Here is a 23,048-nt window from a genome sequence, read left to right as displayed (position 1 = left end):
TTTGAAGGGGCCCGACCCGACCCGACCCGAGTTACATAAGTTATAGTATGCATTTTTTTTTTCTATTGTTAGTTAAAAGTTAAAAATGAAAATCCACGCACCCACTGCTATAGTATGTGAGTGTAATTTCTGCTTCTATGAGTTGAGTTAATTCAAGTCTCTGATTCAGCATTGTTTGATTGTAATTACAGCATTGTTTGATTCAAGTGTAATGTGAGTGTAATTACATCATTGTTTGATTCAAGTGTAATTTATGCTTCTATGAGTTGAGTTGCCTTGCCAAACAAGAGTTTTCCTAAAAAAATTGCGTCAACGTGAAAAAACCCGACCCGACCCGACCCGAGATTTATCATGGGTAGGGCCGGGTTTGGGAATCGTGGGTTTTCCGAAAAAAAACCTGACCCTACCCGACCCGAGATATTTCTCGGGTAGGGTTGGGTTCTCCAAAACCCGACCTGCCCGACCCGAGTTGCAGCCCTAGATATTGGGTTCATGGTCTGATCAAGGTCCCATCAATTATAGGTAGTAATAAATTATGATAAAATTAGTGGGTGGGGTCGGGTCGGGCTCAAGTCGAGTGGCCCAAGACCTCAACCCTAACCCAATCCAGAATTAAATCAGTGGCCTTTTCCAACCCGTACCCAATCCAACCCAACCTGAGGAAAGGCTAACAACCCAACCCGAGACGGAATTGGGTTGAACCAGTTACCCGTTACGTTTGAGCTGGTCCCCACCCAAGTGGCACCCCTAATAATACATCACACACTATACAAGTGAAGTGCTCAAATTACTTTCTTGATAACCTAACAAAATTATTCAAATGGAAAATATAGTTATTCAAGACTTTCCTCCTTCAAACCCTTGAAAGTAAATAAAACATGAGACCCTTGAAAGGGGAGGTTTTATGCAGACTCGGTGGAATCTTTTCTTTGACCGACCAGGAAGAGTGGCAGCTTTTATTTAACCGGTCCCTCCCTCCTTACTTTCCAGATTTAGCTGCGAAAAACGCCCCGCACCTTCCGTCATCTAAGCAACAAAACTACTGCTCCATCTCCCCTTTCTACACTTATTTTTCAACACCTCTTCTTATTATTCTCTCTTATTTTATTCCCCAAATGCCTGAGACTCTAAGGGAAGGTTTTTTGCAGACTCGGTGGAATCTTGATTCGCCGTTTTTTTGAAGGTATGTGGCTCTCGATCTTGCATTCTGACTTCTTTTTCTGTTGATGTTTTTTTTTTTAATTCTTCTTTTTTTATGTGTATGTTCGTGGAAGATCTCTGTAATTAATCGATTAAGTTGCAGATCGGGAGGTGTTTTAGGAATGCTTGTAGTTTGATGACCTAATTTTTCTTGGATGGGAGTTTGTTTACGCTTGTGATTTTCTTTTGGGTGTTTTTGATAGGGAAGAATAAGAAATTAGTGTGGGAATTCGGTGTGTCTGATATCTTGATAGATCGATCTTTTGTTTTGATGATTCTTGTAAATTTATGATAGAATACAGTTCTACCAAAAACAGAAAATAAAGCAGAAGAAGAAGAAGAAGAAGAAGAAGAAAAGAGTCTGAGCAAAAATGGAGTAAACAGTGAGTTAATTTAAGGAAACTCGGCCTCCAGTGTGCAAACAGCGCTAAATGTGATTATTCCTTGCTGGGTAGCCATACAGCATCTACGTGTTATAGGAAATAGGGAGAGTAAAATAGGAAACAGAAATCAGCAGAATAGGAAAAAGAGAATATGGAAACCTACGGCAATATGAAAATCTAGTCGTAAGGCAAGTCATCTAAATAAGGAAAACATATTTGTGGCATTCCCCCGCCTTTAATTTCAACCTTGTCCTAAAGGTTGATTTGTAGTAAACTCAGGAAATTTTTGTTGGAGGGAATGGTAAGGAGCCTTCAACTGGTAATTCTGTCCATTGCACGAGAACTCTAGTGTATTTGCTCGATTATGATACTTGACAATCCGTCGGTCCAAGATAGCATGTGGTCGCATTTTAACTTCACATGTTGGCAACATGTCTTGCAGTTGATACGCTTTGAGCAATGATACGCTCTCTCAATTTCTTCTTCAACATGACACATGAAAAACAAGGTGTATTTTTGAACCCTCTGGTAGATCTAACTGGTAAGCAACAAATCCAATGCGCTTAAGCACATTGCAAGACACATAGAAATGCAGGGAAAATATCCTAGAAGCGCGAATATTTATGGATAATTGTCAATATGGACGTAGACGCAGGAATACCCAATCACCAACTTGGAATTCTCACTCAATTCGATGTTTATCCGCTCATTGCTTCACGCGGGCTTGAACACCATGTAAATTGTCCTTAAGCTGCAGTACACGATCTCGATCGTGTAAATCATAGTACACTTGGTGCATGTTAGAAGACCCGTGGGTGTAAGAAGTGATGAGAGGCGGGGAACATCCATACACAATTTGAAAAGGTGTCCTCTTTGTAGTGGAATGATAATTCGTGTTATACTACCACTCAGCCCAGGGCAGCTAACGAACCCACTCCTTGGGTCGCTCACTTGCGAAGCAATGTAAGTAATTTTCTAAGCAGCGACTGATTACTTCATTTTGGCCATCAGTTTGGGGATGTTTGGCCGTACTCAAGTTTAGCTTGTTCTCCTGCAAGCAAAATAACTCCATCCAAAACTTGCTAATGAAGATAGGGTCGCGATCACTAATGATATATTGAGGCTTCCCATGCAACTTAAAGATGTTGTCAATGAATACATGCACAATAGTAGTAGCAGTATATGGGTGAGATAGCGGACAAAAGTGAGCGTACTTTGTAAGACGACCGACGATCACAAATATGACACTTTTCCATTGTGAAAGAGGCAGGCCATCAATAAAGTTCATGAAAATATCGGACCAAACCTTTGTCGGGATCAGCAAGGGCTGAGGTAAACTGGGACTTGCCATCGTCTCACCTTTGTTACGTTGACATACTTCACATTCTTTCACAAGATTTTTGGCTTCTTGTTTTTTTTTTTTTGACATCACATTCTTTCACAAATTTGTTGACTTCTCGTCGCATCCCCTTCCAATAGAAAGCTCAAGATATCTGCTTGTATGTGCGAAGAAATCCGGAGTATCCAGCAGATGGAGACGCATGAAGTTTCTGAAGTATATTGAGCTTTTTGGAAGACAGGGCAACCATCACCATTTGCCCTTTATATCCGAGATCTGTCGAGTCCCATGTGTAACCTAGATTGGCAGTGAGATCTTCCTATACTTTATGAATGATGCAATCGATGCATTCTCCTGTATACGTGGTATTGCGTTAGCCACCACATTTTGACCCCCTTTTTTTATAAATGATCTCATAATCATAATGCATCAACTTAGAGACCCATTTGTGTTGCTTACTAGAAGAAATCGGTTGCCCTCCTCTTGTGTTCGGTCATTATTCTGAAATGTCGACCGATGAGATATGACCTCCACTTTGTGACAGCATGGACGATAGTCATAATCTCCTTGTCATACATTGACAACTTTTGATGTTTAGGGGACAAGGCCTTGCTTGTAAGCGCTAAGGGATGACCCTCTTGCATTAGTACGCCACTGATGTCGGATGCGTCACACTCTATCATAAATATTCTGTTAAAATTTGGCAAAGAAAATACTGGTGTAGTCGACGTTGCCTCTTTTAATTTCCCAAAGGAAACATCAGCTTGGGATCCCCATTTGAAGTTGTCCTTCCACAGGACTGTTAAGGGTGCACTTATTTTGCCATAATCTCCGGTTAGCCTGTGGTTGGTTTAGGCCACTCGACCATAGGTTTGATGTTTGAAGTATCTATTGCTGCTATCTCATCCTTTGAGATAATATGACCAAGGTATTCAACCTCCGATCTTCCAAACATACATTTAGATCTTTTAACAAACAAACAATGCTCTTGCAGGAGCGTGAGAGTAGTCCGTAAATGATGTAAATGATCTTCCCAAGATGAATTGAATATCAAAATATCGTAAAAAAAAACTAAAACTTTCGGAGATATGGTTGGAAGAGATCATTCATGGGACTCTGAAAAGTGGAAGAAACATTGTTGCATTGGTTTTGTTGGAATATGTAACTTGCCTAAGGGCATTTAGGACTTTGTACATTCCTTTATGTTTTAGTATAAAGATATGAGTCAAGGGGAGATTACCCTAACTCATTCAATTATCTCTCTAAACTCTCGGTTTACTCCCGCGTCCAGCAGTGCTCTCCTGGTGATCCAGTGATATCTGTTCCTATTGATGGTTCTGCTCTCGCGACCTATGATGGCAGTACTCGTCCGTCTCGTGGTGGGGCCTCCTCTGGTCGTGGCCGTGCCGGCAGTGGTGGTGGTCGTTCTGGTGCTGGCCGTGGCCGTTCTTTTTGCACTCACTGTCAGCGCGAGGGACATTATATTGACCATTGCTATACCCTGCATCCCGAGCTTCGTCAGGTATGCTCGGCTCACATGGGTGCTACTACTGCTTCTGCTTCAGATTCCGCTCCCTCTTCTTCTGTTCCTGCACCAGCGGATTTCGCCTATACATTATCCCGTGCCGATTACGAGGAGTTCCAGCGTCTGAGGCTCAGTTCTCATCCTCCCTCTGCAGGTTTCGCCCAGCTAGGTAGTTCACCCACTACCCTTCTATCTAGCTCAGGGTCATGGATCATTGACTCTGGCGCATCCAACCACCTGACTGGTAACTCTTCTCAGCTTCATTCTTTTCGCTCTTTCTCGTCTCTCTCTCAGTCTATCACCCTTGCTGATGGGTCCACTACACCTATCACTGGTGTTGGTCATATCTCCTCTCATCCTGCTCTTACCTTATCTTCTGTTTTATGTGTACCAAAATCACCATTTAGTTTACTTTCAGTTAGCCAAATTACTAAATCTCTTCACTGTTCTGTCTCATTTTTCCCCTCTTACTGCTTGCTTCAGGATCTCTTGACTGGGAAGACGATTGGAACCGGTCGTGAGGTAGATGGACTCTATCATCTTGACTGCCGGCTGCCTATTGTCTTACATAGCTCTGTGGATACATTTCAGTGGCATTGTCGTCTGGGGCATCCTTTACATCAGTGGCTGCAGCAGACTTCTCTGGTTCCCGAACCTTTTTCTAGTTTTCAGCGCGAGTCCCGTGAACTCGGAAAACACCGTCGTGTGTCGTTTCCGTCTCGGGTCATTAATCGAGTGTCTAGTCCATTTGAATTAGTCCATTTTGATGTATGGGGACCCTCTAGGGTTGTGTCTAGTACTGGCTTTCGGTATTTTATAGTGTTTATTGATGACTTCTCACGCATAACCTGGTTATATCTACTGAAGAGTGGATCTGACGTGTTCTTTGCTTTTTCGCACATTTCATTCTGAAATTAAGAATCAATATAATTGCAATATTAAATGTCTTCGTACTGACAATGCTAGAGAATACTTTTCTGATACTCATGGCTTTCAATCCTATCTCTCCCAACATGGGATTCTACATCAGTTTTCATGTGCGTACACCTCTCAACAAAATGGTGTTGCTGAGAGGAAACTTCGTTATTTACTTGAAGTAGGCCGCACTTTTCTTTTTCAGATGAGTGTTCCTAAGGCATATTGGAGTGATGCCTTTCTCACGGCGTGTTTTTTTAGCAAATCGCCTTCCTTCCTCCGTCTTAGAGGGTGCTTCTTCTTTCGAGATTTTATCTCATGGTAAGGAACAGTTTCCTCTGACACCTCGTGTATTTGGATGCGTTTGTTTTGTTCATCACCTCGGACCTGACCGTGACAAACTTGATCTCCGGTCTGAGCGTTGTCTTTCTGGGGTATTCCAGTACGCAGAAAGGCTATCGTTGCTATAGCCCTCGTCTGCGTCGCTGGTTTGTCTCAGCCGATGTTACGTTCTCTGAGTCTGAGGCATTCTTCCAACATGGCACGGCATCTTTCACCCCTTCTCTCGAGTCTGAGGTCTCGCTTCCCTTAGCAAATCTATCTGCTTCTCTTCCGTCATCTCTTGTTTTCGTGCAGCCAGCTTTTGCAGATTCTACTTCTTCTGCCACGTTGGAGAAGCCAGCTCCACCTAAAATTACACAGCAGTATCAGCGGTGCTAAGTTACAGATAAGTCTCGTCTACCTCCTTTCGCATAGTCATCTTCTGAGCCGATGATCCCTCTCTCCCGCTCTCAGGTATCTTCTCTTCCGCCTTCCTCTGTTGTTTCTGATTCTCCTATTGCATCTCGTACGAGATCCCGTTCCACTGCACATCCTATTTCGAATTTTGTTTCTTATGATAAGCTCACCAGTACCTTCCAGAGCTTTGTTTCCTTCTTGTCTTCTATGTCTTTACCACAGTCAGTGGCTGAGGCTCTTGAACATCCTGGTTGGCGTGATGCTATGCACCTCGAAATGGGCGCTCTTCATAGTAATGATACATGAGATCTGGTTTCCCTACCCCTGGTGCCCGTCCTGTTGGTTGTCGGTGGGTTTTTTCCATCAAATACCTCCCTGATGGTACTGTCGAGCGCTTAAAAGCACGATTAGTCGCGAAAGGATACACTCAGACTTTTGGTGTTGACTACACTGAGACCTTAAGTCCAGTTGTGAAAATTCCCTCTGTACGTGTGCTCCTGTCTCTTGTTGTTAATCATTGCTGGGCCCTTCATCAGCTGGATGTGAAGAATGCCTTCCTCCATGGCGACCTGACTGAGGAGGTGTATATGGAGCAACCACTAGGTTTGTTGCTCAGGGGGAGATTTCCTCCTATGTGTGTCGCCTACGCAAGTCACTCTATGGCCTCAAACAATCTCCGCGTGCGTGGTTTGGGAGATTCAGTGAGGCAGTCATGCGCTTTGGCATGAAACAATGCGCAGTGGATCACTTAGTCTTCAGTTATCACTCTTCAGCTGGGTGTATTTTGTTGATAGTTTATGTGGATGACCTAATCATCACAGGGAACAATTCACAAGATATACATCATTTGAAAATATTCTTGCAAAAGGAATTCTCTACTAAGGATTTGGGTCAGTTCAGGTATTTCTTGAGGATAGAGGTTGCTCGTTCTTCTAGAGGCTTGTTCCTATCACAGAGAAAGTATGTCTTGGACTTGCTAAAAGAAACAGGCAATCTTGGAGTTAAACCAGCTTCTGCACCCATGGATCCTAATGTGAAACTCGTTCCGGAAGAAGGAGAGTTGTTGGAGGATCTTGGCAGGTATCGCAGGCTTGTCGGTAAACTTATATATCTCACGGTTACTCGGCCAGATATTTCATATGCTGTTGGAGTTGTCAGTTAGTATATGAGCTCTCCACGTACTTCTCACTGGGCTACGGTGATACAGATTCTCAAGTATTTGAAAGGGGCTCCAGGGAAGGGATTGATGTTCAAAAGACATGGCCATATGAAAGTTGAAGGCTTCTCTGATGCAGATTGGGCTGGATCCCCAGCAGATAGACGGTCCACCACTGGGTATTGTACATTTGTAGGTGGCAATCTTGTTTCATGGAAGAGTAAGAAGCATGATGTTATAGCTAAGTTCAGTGCAGAGGCTGAATACAGGGCAATGACACAGACAAGCACGAAACTTATTTGGCTACGTTCACTTCTCTCTGAAATTGGCTTCATTTCATCTTCTCCTTCGCAACTTTATTGTGACAACAAAGCTGCAATATACATTGCCAACAATCCAGTCTTCCATGAGCGCACCAAACATATTGAAGTGGATTGTCATTTTATCCGTCAAAGAATCCAGAAAAGAGAGATTTGTACTGTGTTTACTCGGTCAAGGGACCAATTAGCTGATATGTTTACAAAGTCCTTAAATAAGTCAAAATTAAGTGATATATGTAACAAGCTAGGAATGTATGATATCTACATTCCAGCTTGAGGGGGAGTGTTGGAATATGTAACTTGCCTAAGGGCATTTAGGACTTTGTACATTCCTTTATGTTTTAGTATAAAGATATGAGTCAGGGGGAGATTACCCTAACTCATTCAATTCTTTCTCTAAACTCTCGGTTAACATGTTAGTCAGAACGGCATCACTAAAAATTCATAGTGGCCATCATGAGTCCGAAAGGCTTTCTTTAGAATATCCTCCTCATGAACATGAATCTTGTGGTACCCCGAGCTCTGATCCAACTTAGAAAAATATTTGGCACCTCCGAGTCCATCAAGTAGTTCACCCACCATTGGAATTGGATACTTATCTTTGACGGTGGTTCGATTCAACTTCCGATAGTCTACGCACATTCATGAAGACCCATCTTCTTTTTTTTTTCCCGCTTAGGAGGCAACCCCTTTGTCTCTTCAAATATGCAGATTCTAAAGAATTTCCATGTCAACAGCTTCTGTGGTATATTTAGAACTTTCCAGTCTAGCAACTGCACAATAAAGACTATGCTTCTTCTGCACTAGCTTTTCCATACGATGATTGTCGATCGTAGTCACGCTTCTTCCACGTTTGCCCTTGATACTCGCCACATTTATTTGAATGACATATAGTCACCATTTTTCCATACAATGAAAACTGCGTAATGAGTTTGGAAAAATTCATATCTCCCAGAGTTCGCAACCACTGAGCTCCCATGACTAGGTCACGATGATCCAGTAATTATAGGAACAAATATGTGAATAACTCCCGATCATGTCTAGAAATTTTCATATTAGAGCATTTTCTCATGCTAGTTAAGGTTTGACCATTTGCTACCTTAACCTCAAATTTATCAGAGTGTTCCACAAGGCAAGAAAGTCTTTTTGCAACCTGAACGTCGAGAAAATTATTTGTACTACCCGAGTCAATTAGAACATCACAGGCTTACGGTTGATGTATCCCTTGACCTGCAATAGAATATCCTGCTAAAGCATGCACAAGATAGCAATTGTATCATCATCACCTTCTTGATCGGTATCCTCGCGATTAGATTCACCCTCAACCTCATCCTCTTCGTCGAGATCACCCCCGGGCGCAATCTTTAGCTGCTTTTGTTTGCAACGATGACCCTTGTGCCGCTTCTCATCACAATGCCAACATAGCCCTTTCGTCGTTCATTCCTTGAGTTCCTCCGTCAATCGTATTACAAGGATGTTACAACCCATGGATTTGATAGGACCTTCTCGAGGCACCTCAGGGGGTCGACTAATAATGCCTTTATATGAACGTCGACTATCTTCATTGAGTCTTTTCTCTTGCAATCCCGCATAAGAGATAGCCACCGTCATTGTGCGAGGATGATCTATCTTGACTTACTGTTTAATATCTAGGCGAAGTCTTGCTACAAACGTCCCGACCAACCGTGGCTCTAACCAGTCTCGAGCTCGGTTGGAGGGTCGTTCAAACCGGCCTTGATACTTGTTTGTCGTATTTTTTCAAGCTTTCCATGAACCTTTTTGTACCCAGAGGGGCCAAAACGAACCAATAAACCATCCACAAACTCCTTCCAAGTAGGAACTCCATGGTAGGTTGCTTCAAACCAATCATACTATTGGGTAGCATCGCCATCGAGATTGATGGAAGCGTCTAAGATCCTCCGTCATCTGATGGAATCAGAAATATTGCTCTACTCGGGACACCCAACCAATCGGATCGCTATCATCCCATCGTGGAAACTCTATTTTAGTGCGAGGAAAATTTTGACATCCCATACATCCAACCTCTCTTTCTTCTGCGACCTATTCTTACTTCCTGTAGTCATGGAATAAGCCTTTAGATCATTGATACCAAGATCGTTCTTTGGGAGGCACGTGAGAGGCATCCCCCAGGAAAGTGCTCTAATACTAACTTGATAGAACACAACTCTATCAAAACAGAAAATAAAGAAGAAGAAAAGAGTTGATAAAAATGGAGTAAACAATTAGTTAATTCGAGGAAACTCGGCCTCTAATGTGCTCACAACACTAAACATGATTATTCCTTGTTGAATAGCCATACGACTTCTACAAGTTATAGAAAACAGGGAGAACAAAATAGGAAACAAAAATCAGCGGAGAATATGGAAACCTACAACAATATGGAAATCTCTTTGCAAGGCAAATCATCTAAATAAGGAAAATATATTTGTAACAATCCGCATCTTGTTGTTAGTATTTGTTTAGTACTGGTGAGTTTAGCACCGATGTTGATTTGATTCTTTCCTTTATATATTTTTGTATGCAATTCAGAATGATTTGAAGCAAGAGCTAATGCAAAACAGAACAGAAGAAAATCGCTTTCCAGGAATCGATGTCCCCATTACCTCCCTCAATTCATGATTAGCTAATCTTCTGCCTCTGAATTCTGCTTCATATGAATGCGAATTCAGGATCACAAATAGTCACAAAATTAACAGAAGGGTCCATGAAAGATTTTCCGTATGTGCCAAGGGGGAGGAGAAGAAACATGATCGCTCCTCGGCTTCACCTACTTATTATCGAGAGATTTGTCTTCTATGCTTGTAGGCAGTTGCTCCTATTGACTTGGACTTCGGGATGATTCTTTAAGGTTTCAGCCCTTAGAAACCTGGAGCAGAAGTGGGAACAGGTGAGGGAGATGGAGTAGAGCAAAGTACTGGTTAGTTTTCAAGGGGTTCAGAGTTGGGAGCAGACTAGGGAATACATACCGGTGTCAGGACCTGGCTTCTAAACTTCAGCCTCTGCAATTCTATCATGTGCTTTTTGTTTTTTTTTGCATGAGCTTATCTTATTGATTCCCCTATAAAAACAAATGGCTAAGCAGTTCCCATTATGAATAAGACTGCTAGTGATTTTCACCTCAAACACATCCTAGATATAACCTCTTGATTGTCAGCATCCCATGCCTGGGGCCTTCCTCTCCATACTGCGAAGGACACAAACCTTATTTTACTGAAAGACCCCATCTGGAGAGATACGTACCTTACACTTTTTTCCCTCCTAGAGTCTCCCTATGAAGGTCCCAGCTGTGGTGGGCCAATCAGTGCGCGCTTGGACAAGGTCACAGTCTTCAGGTAAAATGAGGTAGGAGGAGCAGACAAAAACTTCTAGAAATATTGTAGGTCCAAATATGCCTTGTTCATCATGTGGGGTGAAGTGATGGGAACTCCTTCAAAGTTCAAACCTAATGCTGTGACTCCAAGGACAGGTTGACCATGTGGAATCACTGCCCCCATGGTGCTCGTTGTTTGTTTAGAATTTAGATGAGTCCAAAGAAAGGAATTTGTAAAAAGGTTGGGAAAGTGCATCCTTAATGTACAAGTACACTCATTCTTTTAGATTTGTTTTTCTACTGTGGAAATTTATATTTTCTATTTAGTTATTTATTTTCTACATTGTACTTTGAAGGGAGTTAGGTTCTTTTGGTTGCTATTATCATCATTGTCGCCTTTTCTGATTGTGAGTTTAATACATATTGGATGGAACCTAAATACTTTATGGCTTCTTGATAGGTAACACTGAATGCATTATCTGGCCATTTTCAGAAGGGACGTTGCCTAATATTCAATGATCCTCAGGACAATTGGGGCAGATTTTGTAGTATAATTTCCATGCTGTCCATTGTATTAGTAGAAAGTATGGGTTTACTCTGCAGCAGACAACAACATTTTAGTGAAGCTGATGCTGAAGAAAATGCACAGGTTGGATTTTTTTTAATAATAATTATGTTTTTAGTCTGCATCTCTACCTAGAAAATTTCATCCTTTGCATGCCGTATTTATTAACCTTCGTCATCTAAAAATGCTTTTATTTATGCTTTTTTTTTATCCTTCAACTTATTTGAAAGATAAAAAAACTTATTTGTTGTTGGTTCAATTTCAGGCTGCAGAAATAGAGAGACGAATTGCTCAAGAAACAAAGGCTGAAAAGCACATTCATAAGCTTTTATTACTCGGTACATACGTATAAGACATTTCTCGACTACATTTATTTTATTGCAACTATAGTTTTTGCATATTATTTTGTTGGACATGTTCAAACCATGCGGCCAATTCCTAATACTTGTTATTGACGTACACATGCATAAGGACGTGACATGGCTTTGATTGTGGAAGATATTTCCAGAATTCATAGATAGAAAGACATTGTCCACGTGGTCGGAAATTTACTAGGTTAAGTGGGGACTTTACTCCCCCAAACAGAGTTTTTTAAATTTTGGTTTTGGTTTAAGCTGGAAATCTTGTTGTAAATCCTGTAAAATCACGGAAGTGCATGGAAGCATTTGCAAATGATGGAATTTTAAGATGCAACTTTAGGAAATGCTAGAATAAGCACAAATACAGATGTAGAAACCATCACATAAACTAGACAACCCTCCATAATGGTTTAACAACATCAAACACCTCGTGACATGCGCTGTCGGCTTGTCTCATAATTCAACACACACTACATAAATTCAATTCGTATTTTTAAATCCTGCTTTTCAATGTTCCGCTGGGATCTTCTGTGGAATTCTTTTAATTTTGGTTGGACTATCTTTGGTGTCAAGGGGCTGGAGAGTCTGGGAAGTCAACAATTTTTAAGCAGGTCAGACAGATTAAATTCTTCCCTTAAATCTAAAGGTTGAACCTTCAATATATATTTTTTCACTTTGAGATGTGCTGACATTTTCTCTAATGTGGGTTATTTGCAGATAAAGCTTCTGTTTCAAACTGGATTTGATGAGGCAGAACTCAGGAGCTATATGGCAGTTATCCATGCAAACGTGTTTCAGACAATTAAAGTATGCAATACTGGAAAGGGTGTGTTGGTTTTTTTCCCTTTTGCAGAAACGTAAAGTACATAATATTAACTGCTTGGAGGAGAAATGCAAGCTTTTGCAATAAGATGAACTTTAATCCTTTCTAAAGGAAAAATTGCTATTTTCCTACAGATATTGCATGATGGATCGAAAGAATTGGCTCAAAATGGAGCAGAGTTCTCGAAGTATGTTATATCCCCTGAAAATAAGGTGCGAGTATGCCTTTCCTTGTCTTATCATTAACATCCCATGCATTTTTATTCTCAAAATTGTCAACAATGTGGAACACAGAGAACTACTTAGCACCGTTCTAACCTGTGATTGTGTTTCAAGAGCATTTATCTGCAAATTCAATTATGGCATGCATTTTTATTTCATAGCAAGTCATTAACCTGGATATATGGATTTGATTAAGTGAAATTTGTTTGAATATGATATTAATGGGTGATTGAATAATGTGATTTTCACATACATGATACATGTATATAATTCAATATATTTATGATTATTTTATGTTCTTGATTAAATATTTCATTAATTCAAAGTATATTTTCCAATTTTTGCATGTATGGATGTTTGATTCATGTGATACCATTTCCATGTAATTAAAATGATGATTGGATTGGTTGTTTAGGTCAGCCTCAAATCTCATTTTCAGGAACTTCTAAGTGAGGATATTTCTCAGGACATCTTCTCTTTATTTATATCTAAACCTGAAAGCATGTAATATTCAGCCTGCTAGTTGCCTTATGAGGTGCTATGGCTAGTCATAGTAGTTCGGTACATATGTCTTAAAAAAGTAATGCTTCTCCTCTTACAACCGGAGAATTGGCAATCACCTATTCATGTCTTATGCTCAAGGTTTTAAATTTCGGTTCCGGTCGGTACGGAAACAGGAACATTTTGGTTTCGGCTGGGTTTCAGTGGAAATCATGTAAAATCATGGAAATGATGGAAATATATGCAGATGATGAAATTTTAAGATTGAACTTGGGGAAAATCTAGAAATTTTGATTATACTCATATTTTTGCTTTATTAGGTGCTTCATCTGCCCGGGTGTAGAGATTTTATTTTCTCTGGATGTAGGGGACATCTTGTCCCCGTTTATTTTTAACTCTTGGATATATAATAAAGTTAATTAAAAATAAATAAATTTCTAGAATAAGCACAAATAATACTTAGAAACCTTCACATAAGCAAGAAAGCCATCTATAATGGCTTTATCACATCAATCACCTAGTGACATGGGTGTTTGCACATGGATGGAACAAGGAAGTCAATAAAGAAGTATAGTGTAATGAATGATAAGAAAGTACAATGACCGACCAGTTCCCTCTCTAAGGATACCAACTCAATGTCGATACCACAGAGTTACGAGCTATTATTGATCCCATGCCATCCCATGCATAAGATACGGTTACTTTGCTGTGCATTTCAATGATGCTACCTACAAATATCAGTCTATGTACTATACATAAATGAAATGAAATGAAAGGCAAAGTAGATTGGCTTACCAAAAAAAAAACATTTCCGCTTTTAGTTAGAGACTCATCATTTGTATGATGCTTAGGCTTTGAAATTTGAAATTCCCGTGACTCTTCACATTGAAAATGAAAAGTGGGCCCACCTTCAATTCAACTAGGATGGGTCTACAAACTACAAAGCATGTTGACAGAGATTAAAAATCTTAAATGTTTTTCTACCTTTGCAATTAAAGGTTGAAAAACAGGGCCTTGGTAAAATTTGAAAATGTTACAAACGGAAAAACATGGCCTTATTAAAAACAAATCAAAGAAACCCGTTTTGAGAAAACAATTGTAAACTTTCTAGTGTGTTAAAAAATAGTTCTTATAGAAAAATTCCAAACTTTTTAGGGTTTCCAAAACAATGTTTTTTGTATGTACAAAAGTTTAGGGCATGTTTCTTTTTTGTCTTTGAGAAAAATAGCCTATACATTGTTTTTTTAATGGTACAATATTTTATTAAAAGCAAGGAAAGACCGAGATGGTCCATTCAAAAAGGAAAGACCGAGATGGTGAGTACAAGCAAATGGAAAGGAGAAAACACAATATTAAAACAAAAGAGGCCCCATGGGGAACAAAGAGGAATTAAGGTGGGAGGAAATCATACAGCTCCAGACCCTCTTTCGAAACACCTTACCTTGCTAACCTATCGGCATCACTATTGGCAGACCTCCTTATATGCTTGAAAATTATATGTGATTCCCCCACTCTATCTTGAATCTCATCAAAATAAGAAGCGAATCTCCACGGATGAGAGTGAGAATCCCTAAGCCTCACATTGAGGGAGTCTCCTTCTACCATTACCCTATTCATGTCTTCTTTCTCAAGCAAAACTTGATTCCTTGGTGAACTGCTCGCACTTCAGCTTCACTTAAGTCTGCAACCCTATGGGACACACAATAGCTCATCTCACTACTCCGGATTCATCTCTTAGTACTCCTCCAATTCTAGATGGTCTTGGCTTTCCAAAGCTAGACCATCAAAATTCAGCTTCAACAAGCCAGGAGCAGGACGCTTTAAATCATAACATCTTTACATTTTTTTGTCGTTTCATTTTCAAAATTGTGACCGAAATAATGAAGTGGAACGAATCCATTGAGATTTCATCTCGGTGTGGATGGAAACAGAAACATTTCCTTCCTTTTGTGTCAGTTTTGGTGAAAATTTAAAACCATGATTATGCTTACATTCTTTTCATTGAATGTAAGTATAAGATAAAATTAAAAACGTGGTTGACACACATGTCATGGATAATGGATAACTGGATATATATACATGGTCTACGATATAGTTGTCATTTTCTCAGAAGGTATCTCTTTAATACTTAGTTAGATTTCAGTTCTGGACACATAAATACATGCATACATACATATATATATATATATGTATGGCATCTATATAAATACATACACACATATATGGCATCTATGTGTACGTATGTCTTTATCCTATGCAGTGTTGAAGGACTTTATTTCGCAAATAGTGCTTCTCTTTTCTGGTATTAGGATATTAGTGAAAAACTGTGCTTTGTTGGACTATATTTTGTAAATAATGCTGCTCTTTTCTGGTATTAGGAGATTGGAGAAAAACTGTCTGAAATCGGAGGCAGGATGGATTATCCACAACTGTCTAAAGAGCTTGCAGGGGACATTGAAACCTTGTGGAGGGAACCTGCAATTCAGGTGACTTATGTTTTGTGGATGTTAAACCAGCAGATTGATACAACCAAGTTGCATATGGTTAAATTTGTACTTTTCTGTCGGAACATTCTTACTATTTAAATTTGCTGTCTACGTGCAGGAAACTTATGCTCGTGGAAATGAACTCCAAGTTCCAGATTGTGCTCACTATTTTATGGATAATTTGCAGCGATTATCTGATTTGAATTATGTTCCAACAAAGGTTTCGAAAAGTGAATCCCTTTTTAAAATTTTCATTTTGGGCATTTCCTTATATGATTTTGATTGCTTGATGTTAAAGACCTTTCCGACATTTTATCTATTAATAAGTCTTGGGATCCGATTCATATTTTATCTGTCACAACTCACAATGATATCTTTTTATGTACCGTGAAAGGGCAACCTAGTGATTCTCTTAAAGATGCACCACAGTGAACCACCCCCACCCACCCACACACAAAGGTTTCCAAGTATTTTATAAAATGATGGAAATGTGTAGCATGCGAGCAATATTATTCTGTTAGATTAATAGACAAAGATGTGATTTTAAGTGTGCATAAAGGGTGGACCTTTTATGAATCCCTGCATAATTGTACAACTAACAAATAATGAAATAAAATAAAAATAAATTGGTAACTAGTGGCTAGAATTCCTTAAACTTGCCCTCAACCTGGACATATCAGCATTGGTTGGTTTTTGTAACCCACTTTGAAGCTGCCTTTAGAAGAGATTTTTTCTGCATATGTAAATCGTGCTCTCAAATGTGAATTTACTAATCTATTGATTTCCAAATGTGAACCTTTTCTATTGCTTGATTTGTTCAATTGACTCTTGTTACCCTCCATCTGACACATTATAGCCTTCATGTACACAGTTACAAATTGTTGAATACAATTGGCTCTTGTTACCTTCTATGTGACACCATGTGCACAGCTCCAAATTGTTGACTTTCTGTTGTTTTCAGGGTCCTGACTCGTTTGCATTTGCAATGGCTCAATATGGAAATCTCTTTGTGGATATATGATTGGTCGGGAAATTCCTCTAATGCATGTCTAGTTCTTGTTTGCACTTTTTTGCTGAGGCTTGATTAGGTTTTGCATCTGCCATTTTTGAAGTGTAGCCTTGAACGAATGTTCTGTAATGGTTTAGCATTGTAATGGGAGGCTGACTGCTGTCTGTGTCCACCCTTCTTAGAATTAGCAATTTAGTGCCATTTCATGGTTTCCATTTACCAGAATCATAGTGATGATTGAGTGAGGGAGCATTTTTCATACCATCCAAATGACTGATATAAAATTCACGTGCGGTTAACATGTTATCTCCAATTCTTCATACTCATCTATTCAGAGAACTTAAAATTCGACCTAGTTACTGAGAAATTCCCAATTAGGCAGTAACTGAACCCAGAGGTTAGTTGAATCATAGGACTGAAATTGATGACCAGAGAAGTAAAGCTTGTTGCTGTAAATGCTTTCTGAAGATAGCCCTGAGCTTCTCCATTATCTATGCTGCTTAGAAATATTGCATTGATTAGGTTTCTACTGGTGCCCATAGTCGGCTTGTAAAGTTGTGCCTCTTTGAATGAGTTTCCTGAGCACAAGTGCTGGATGTTTTTGCAGGAGGATGTTCTATATGCTAGAGTTCGAACAACAGGTGTTGCGGAAATCCAGTTCAGGTGAGTTTTTGGTTAAACTAAGTTGTTTTTTGTGGCCCTGCTTTTGCTATTAATATCTTTCCATCCTTATTTGTTTTGTTTCGTATTTTTTTAAAATATTCATTCGGAATGTTTCTTTGGCATCGGTCTAGTTAGAATCTATCTCTATGAGAATTTACTCTATTTTCTTCCTTTAATTAATTGGAGTTTCTAACAAATAGAAGTCCATGATAAACCATGCTCTGGAACTTAAAAGCTTAAAGAAATATGAAACTTGAATCAATGCTTTGAAGGTCAGCTCTCTAATCTCCCCTTTCGATAAAAAGGTTGCTCAGGATGAATGGGCCTAAGCCAAATGCATTGTAAAAAGAATCACGCCTTACTAAATACTAGTTTTGAGTTTTTTCGTTGAATACAATACTTGTTAGGCATGAACAATGTGTCAATTTCCTACCATTTCTTTCCTCTCTTTTTTTAGAATCTGAACAATTTTCTTGAGGTATTTGAATTGATGGAATTAACTTCCAATTCTTTTTTTCCACATTCATGTCCTCATAGATCAAATGATGATGTGTCAAGTTTATATTTGGACATATTTTTAATAAGACATAACTGTCTACTCTAATGTTCCGCCTCTCAACAGGAAGTTAGTGGGATGTTGTGAGAGCGGTGGCCAAGCAGTAAAGGGCTCCACTCTAGTGGTGGAGGTCGCATTCTCCAGTCCCGCTGGTTGTCAGGCTTCATTCTGTCTGAGCTGACTTACCAAAATAAATGTTGGAAACTTCTTAGGAGTTTCTTATTCTTATGTTTATGGGAAAAAAGTTAGCCCACTATTTGCATGTTTTGTGAGGGACCATGTGATGTGACGATAGTGATATCCACAAGTTTCAAAGTCTTACGTATTTTTAAAATAAATGCTTTCTATAACCTAACAAAACTAATCCAATAATTCAAATTGGAAGCACCAAATTTCATGAAAAGTTCCTTCTTCAAAAGGTCATCCTTCTCCGATTTCTGGTGTGATGGTTTTATAGATTTGCATTGAGTCACTCAACTAAAAATATTATAAGGCTGCGACCACAAGTACACAACTGCCATACCAACTTGCAAATAACTTTTAATATATGAAAGTAACCTATTCCAAGTAATTTACAGCAGCTGCAAATATGCTAATAATCTCTACTTTTGGATGTTCAAATTGAAGGGCCAATTACTGAGTACCTCTATTGTGTAGGCCACATGAATTTTAATTTACCGGATTGAAATGTAATTGAGACCATGACTTTTGGAGTACCTATCATATGGATGTCATCTTGCATCAAAGCATTGACTACATGCTCTAGTTTAGCAGTCTAAACTCTAAACTCTGTTGAGCTGAATTGGGGCTACTTCACATCCTTGTTTTTGAAATATTAGTGGCTTTACCACAGTGGGATTCATATATTATGTTTCTCAGTATGTAAGATTATCAAGCAAAAATTGCAATGATATGAAATTGCTAGATATCTAACAGAAAGAGCAAGAAGGTTTTCTATCAAAGCACTAAATGCACTAAATGCACAAAATAATTAAGTAGTGAAGGGAATAATTTCAGAAAGGAACTTCCCGTATGAAATTATTGCCTAAATCATCTAACTTTTCCTGCTGAACTGTGACTTTAATTAATAAGAGACTCTTGATCAGAAAATTTCACTGATCCTTATAGAATTAAGCTGTATTAGTCGCTGAGACGAATGCCATGTCTGCAGCCCAGTGGGGGAGAGTAGAAAAAGTGGTGAAGTTTACAGACTTTTCGATGTTGGAGGCCAGAGAAATGAGAGAAGGAAGTGGATTCATCTGTTTGAAGGTGTTACTGCTGTAATATTCTGTGCTGCTATAAGCGAGTAAGCTTACCATTCTTTTGATCCTACAAATGTTTATAACATATTTGCGCGTTGTGTTACAGTGTTAGTCACAAATTTAACAGATGTGCTTGTTGTGTTAGTAGCACATCTAACATACTCTAATTGAACAAATTGTTATCTCGTCATTATCTTTCTATAAACAGGGACATGCTCAGTAATGTGCTTGTTCCATTTTGCTACACTGGCCACACCTATTGAGGCAATTGATGGGATGATGAGACACACCAATACATGGGGGCTCCATATTGTTTCATCGGGTCACATCTACCACCACTAATGTGGCCACACTTGTTGCAACAAGCATGCACCACTTACCTTTCTCCCACTCTGAAAGTGCAAAACTGCCCCTGTTCTTAAAAGTGGTCATTATTACTCCAATGCTGTGTTCCCCATATAAAAGATTGTTCTTCAAAAAGCCCCAACAATTTAGTTGAGGTTATGACCATTATGAAGATCAGAAATATGGGTCTTTCATTGGTCTTGCTGGCCTTCCCTGAAGTGTCTTTTGGCATTATTTTAAGATCTCTTCAAGTGCGAGATATGAAGTGTGGACAGAAATGTTTTCAAAACCTTCCAGTATCATTGTTAGAGGTTGGAATAGGCATGCAGTATTTTTTACCACAGGGTCCCGTCCTTACCTTCATGTCATGTCCAGTGCACTCAAAGGCCAGTCAGCACTGTTCTTCCAGGATTAGTCTTTATGCCGTTGTTTAAAAAACGCCCGTAATCAATTATTGACTTGCCTGAGTTGACCATGTTTTGACCCTACTGAGTGATAAAAAAGTTATCTTGTCAATAATTGACTCGCCTGAATTGATTCGGATTTGCCTTGGGCGAGTAGGAGTTTTTAAAACTGATTACCATATGATGACAGGTACGATCAGATGCTCTTTGAGGATGAAAACAAAAACCGAATGATGGAGACCAAGGAACTCTTTGAATGGGTCCTAAAGCAACAATGCTTTGAGGTTTTCTTTAGTAACACTTTGACAGAGAACCTTTCCATTTCATATTTAGGGATAAAATTGTTGCAGTTTTTTTGAACTCAACTCTGTTTATTTTGGTGCAGAAAACATCCTTCATGCTGTTCCTAAACAAGTTTGATATATTCGAGAAGAAGGTTTTAAAAGTGAGAGCTCTTAACTTTGGACATCTATCCACATGTTGCATCTGTACAGATCTCTAATTTTGTACTTTACACAGGTGCCCTTGAACGTATGTGAGTGGTTTAAAGATTACGAGCCTCTGGCAACAGGAAAACAAGAGACAGAGCATGCGTATGAGTATGTGGCCCAGTTCTTAATGCTTATTCCATATAGTTTTAGATAATTCAAACCCTGAATAACTTAATAGACCTTAGGATTGGGACTACCACACATTGCTTCAGTAGATTTTCATGTGAATATCCTATATGTTTGGTTTCACGAGTGTGTTTTATTGTCCTGTTCGATCCAAGCAATGAAACTTTTCTTGCAGGTTTGTGAAGAAGAAATTTGAGGAACTCTACTTTCAGAGTACCACCCCAGATCGTGTGGACCGAGTTTTCAAGATCTACAGGACAACTGCCTTGGATCAGAAGCTTATAAAGAAAACTTTCAAACTGGTTGATGAGACTTTGAGGAGGAGAAATCTTATAGAGGCAGGCTTATTATGACTGTGGCCTTCCCAAAGTGAAAGTTATCACTCAATTGATGGATGTGAATTTTGCTACTACAACAGCGAACAAGTAAAAGTTGTTGATGAGCAGATTAATCTGCCAAGTTGCAATTCTTTTTTCTCAGGTGACTGGTTATTCAGTTTTGCTGTCCCTCGCCATCCATGATGAACCATATTTAGCATTTTTCCTGATGATTTGTTTTTGACCTGGAGCCTGGATTTTGTGATCATTGTTTTAGATTAACCCAAATTTATTTTAGCACGCACGTCATAAATGTATTGCTGTGATCCTTTCTAGTGTTATGGCCGCAGCTTGATTCTCCATGGTTTCATTCTTCCCTTTGTGGATTTTTCTGGAATTTTTTTGGAGAGGAAAATATTTCTAAAAGGTACTTTTTTTTTTCTAAATCTGGGCGGCCCTAGGCCGTGATGCCATGAAGCAAGGGAAATCTTGGGAGTGGATTTGTAGCTCCGTTGAACTAGGCTTTATATATCAACCTTACCTATGGACGGTTTGGATCATCCCAGGATGTGATCTGTACAGTAATTTTTGAAAAATAAGAGACTTTAACCGTATAAAATAAAATGGATCATATGGTAAACAATGAGAAAAAGACAGGTGGGGCATAAACCCTTTCCTAACAGACCCCTTCTGGGCCCCACGTGTGCCACACTTGATGAGATCCACCCATAGATTGGCAACCACGATTCCTGATCGGATGATCCTAGCCTCTTGATCCATCAAACCTCTTTAGTGCTCTGTCAATAAAAGCCATGCCCTCTATTTTACACATGGGATGTCTGTGGTCCTTCCTTTAAAGCTTTGGCGATTGAAATTTGGAAGTCGTAGTTGTGAACTTGTGATATTGCGCATGTGGAAGAGGGGGAGCCACACAGAAAAAGATCAAAGAGTCGTGCTCCGTCGGCACCCTCTTGCCAGAAAATTATTTCATAGAATATTTGGGGCCCAACTCTAAAGCCTAGTTTGGCAGCCATGAAATTTTTTCCATAGAATTTTATTTCGTCTAAGTGGTAAGAGATGGCTAGCTAGGGTGGGAGAAGGAGAGAGTAGAGAGGTCATGAGTGAGTAGAGGGTGAGTAAAGGCCGAAAAACAAGGAAGGTAATAGGAGAGCCCTTCTACCTCTTTTTTGTAAGGGCTCCCTTCAGTCTAGACTACCTCTAAAAACAATTTATTTGTCCCTGCATTTTAGCCACTTCTCCATAGTCATGTGATCCTAGGTCTCTTCATCTCCTACTCTTCCTTGCCCTCTGCCAAAACATGCCCTAAATTTGGGGGGGGGGGGGGATTTGGGTCCTCCTTAATAAAGTAGGGAGAGTGTGAGGTATTCTAAACTCATGGGCGACCTTTCAGATTTGAGCTAAAAGGGCGGTCCCTCCGCGTGGAAATCACCAAAGTGCATTAATAGCAGGTAAAAGTTGAAGAATAATAAATGCAGTTTGGGGAGTTTCACCCAATGGGTGGCGCCCTTTCAGCTCAAATATGCAAGGGCGCACCCATAAAAAAACACTGTGGTATTACCCTCTAGCAGCAATTTTATAATTTAAAGAAGGAGATGGGTGAAGTTGAAAAGTTGGTATATTAAAGGCGTCTCATACGTTTGGAACGTGTTTTTAACGTTTTGAGTGTTGATGAAAAAAGTGTTTTTTTAAAAATGAAAGAAAGAAAGAAAGCAAAACGTTTTGCTAACCATGGTTTAGACCTTTTGTTTGTCGAATGTGAACTTTATGTCATTTTCACCATCACCCTTCATTTGCAAATTAACACGAGAGACGCGGGCGGGGGGGTGAATTGAATGCAATTTTGGCGTGAGCAGGCAACCTTTTCTCCCACTTTGAATAAGGAAATCCCTACTTTTGGTTTGGATGTAGGGATTTTAATTTCACATAATTTTTTTTTCCTAATTAAAGGTTTGGTGAACTGTTTTAACATGGATTTTAGAATTTTCCTAGAAA

The 23,048-nt window shown here is 39.5% G+C and overlaps 1 protein-coding gene across 3 annotated transcripts; it reads left to right on the top strand.

Annotated features, from left to right (window-relative positions):
* The first annotated feature begins 829 nt into the window (after positions 1–829).
* GP ALPHA 1 (G protein alpha subunit 1) lies at positions 830–21,397 on the top strand. 3 transcript variants are annotated; one of them, XM_077380249.1, is made up of 14 exons: positions 830–1,183; positions 11,401–11,556; positions 11,738–11,810; positions 12,405–12,442; positions 12,549–12,638; positions 12,789–12,866; positions 15,755–15,862; positions 15,981–16,082; positions 17,479–17,534; positions 19,262–19,396; positions 20,292–20,385; positions 20,487–20,546; positions 20,621–20,700; positions 20,894–21,397. In XM_077380249.1, the coding sequence occupies exons 2-14, from the start codon at positions 11,467–11,469 to the stop codon at positions 21,069–21,071; spliced, it is 1,182 nt and encodes a 393-aa protein (XP_077236364.1). In that variant the 5' UTR covers positions 830–1,183; positions 11,401–11,466; the 3' UTR covers positions 21,072–21,397. The 3 variants fall into 3 exon arrangements, with proteins under 3 accessions (XP_077236364.1, XP_077236363.1, XP_077236365.1); XM_077380248.1 differs by having other exon boundaries at positions 831–1,183; positions 11,368–11,556; XM_077380250.1 differs by lacking the exons at positions 830–1,183; positions 11,401–11,556 and having other exon boundaries at positions 12,549–12,657.
* The last annotated feature ends 1,651 nt before the right edge of the window (positions 21,398–23,048 follow it).

The sequence above is a fragment of the Tasmannia lanceolata genome, unplaced genomic scaffold (assembly GCF_043159265.1).
Source record: "Tasmannia lanceolata isolate RefF3 unplaced genomic scaffold, GAP_Taslan_0.1 ptg000005l, whole genome shotgun sequence".
Taxonomy (NCBI): Eukaryota; Viridiplantae; Streptophyta; class Magnoliopsida; order Canellales; family Winteraceae; genus Tasmannia; species Tasmannia lanceolata.
The sequence above is the reverse complement of the archived record's forward strand: the minus strand, read 5'-3'. Positions and strand labels throughout refer to the sequence as shown.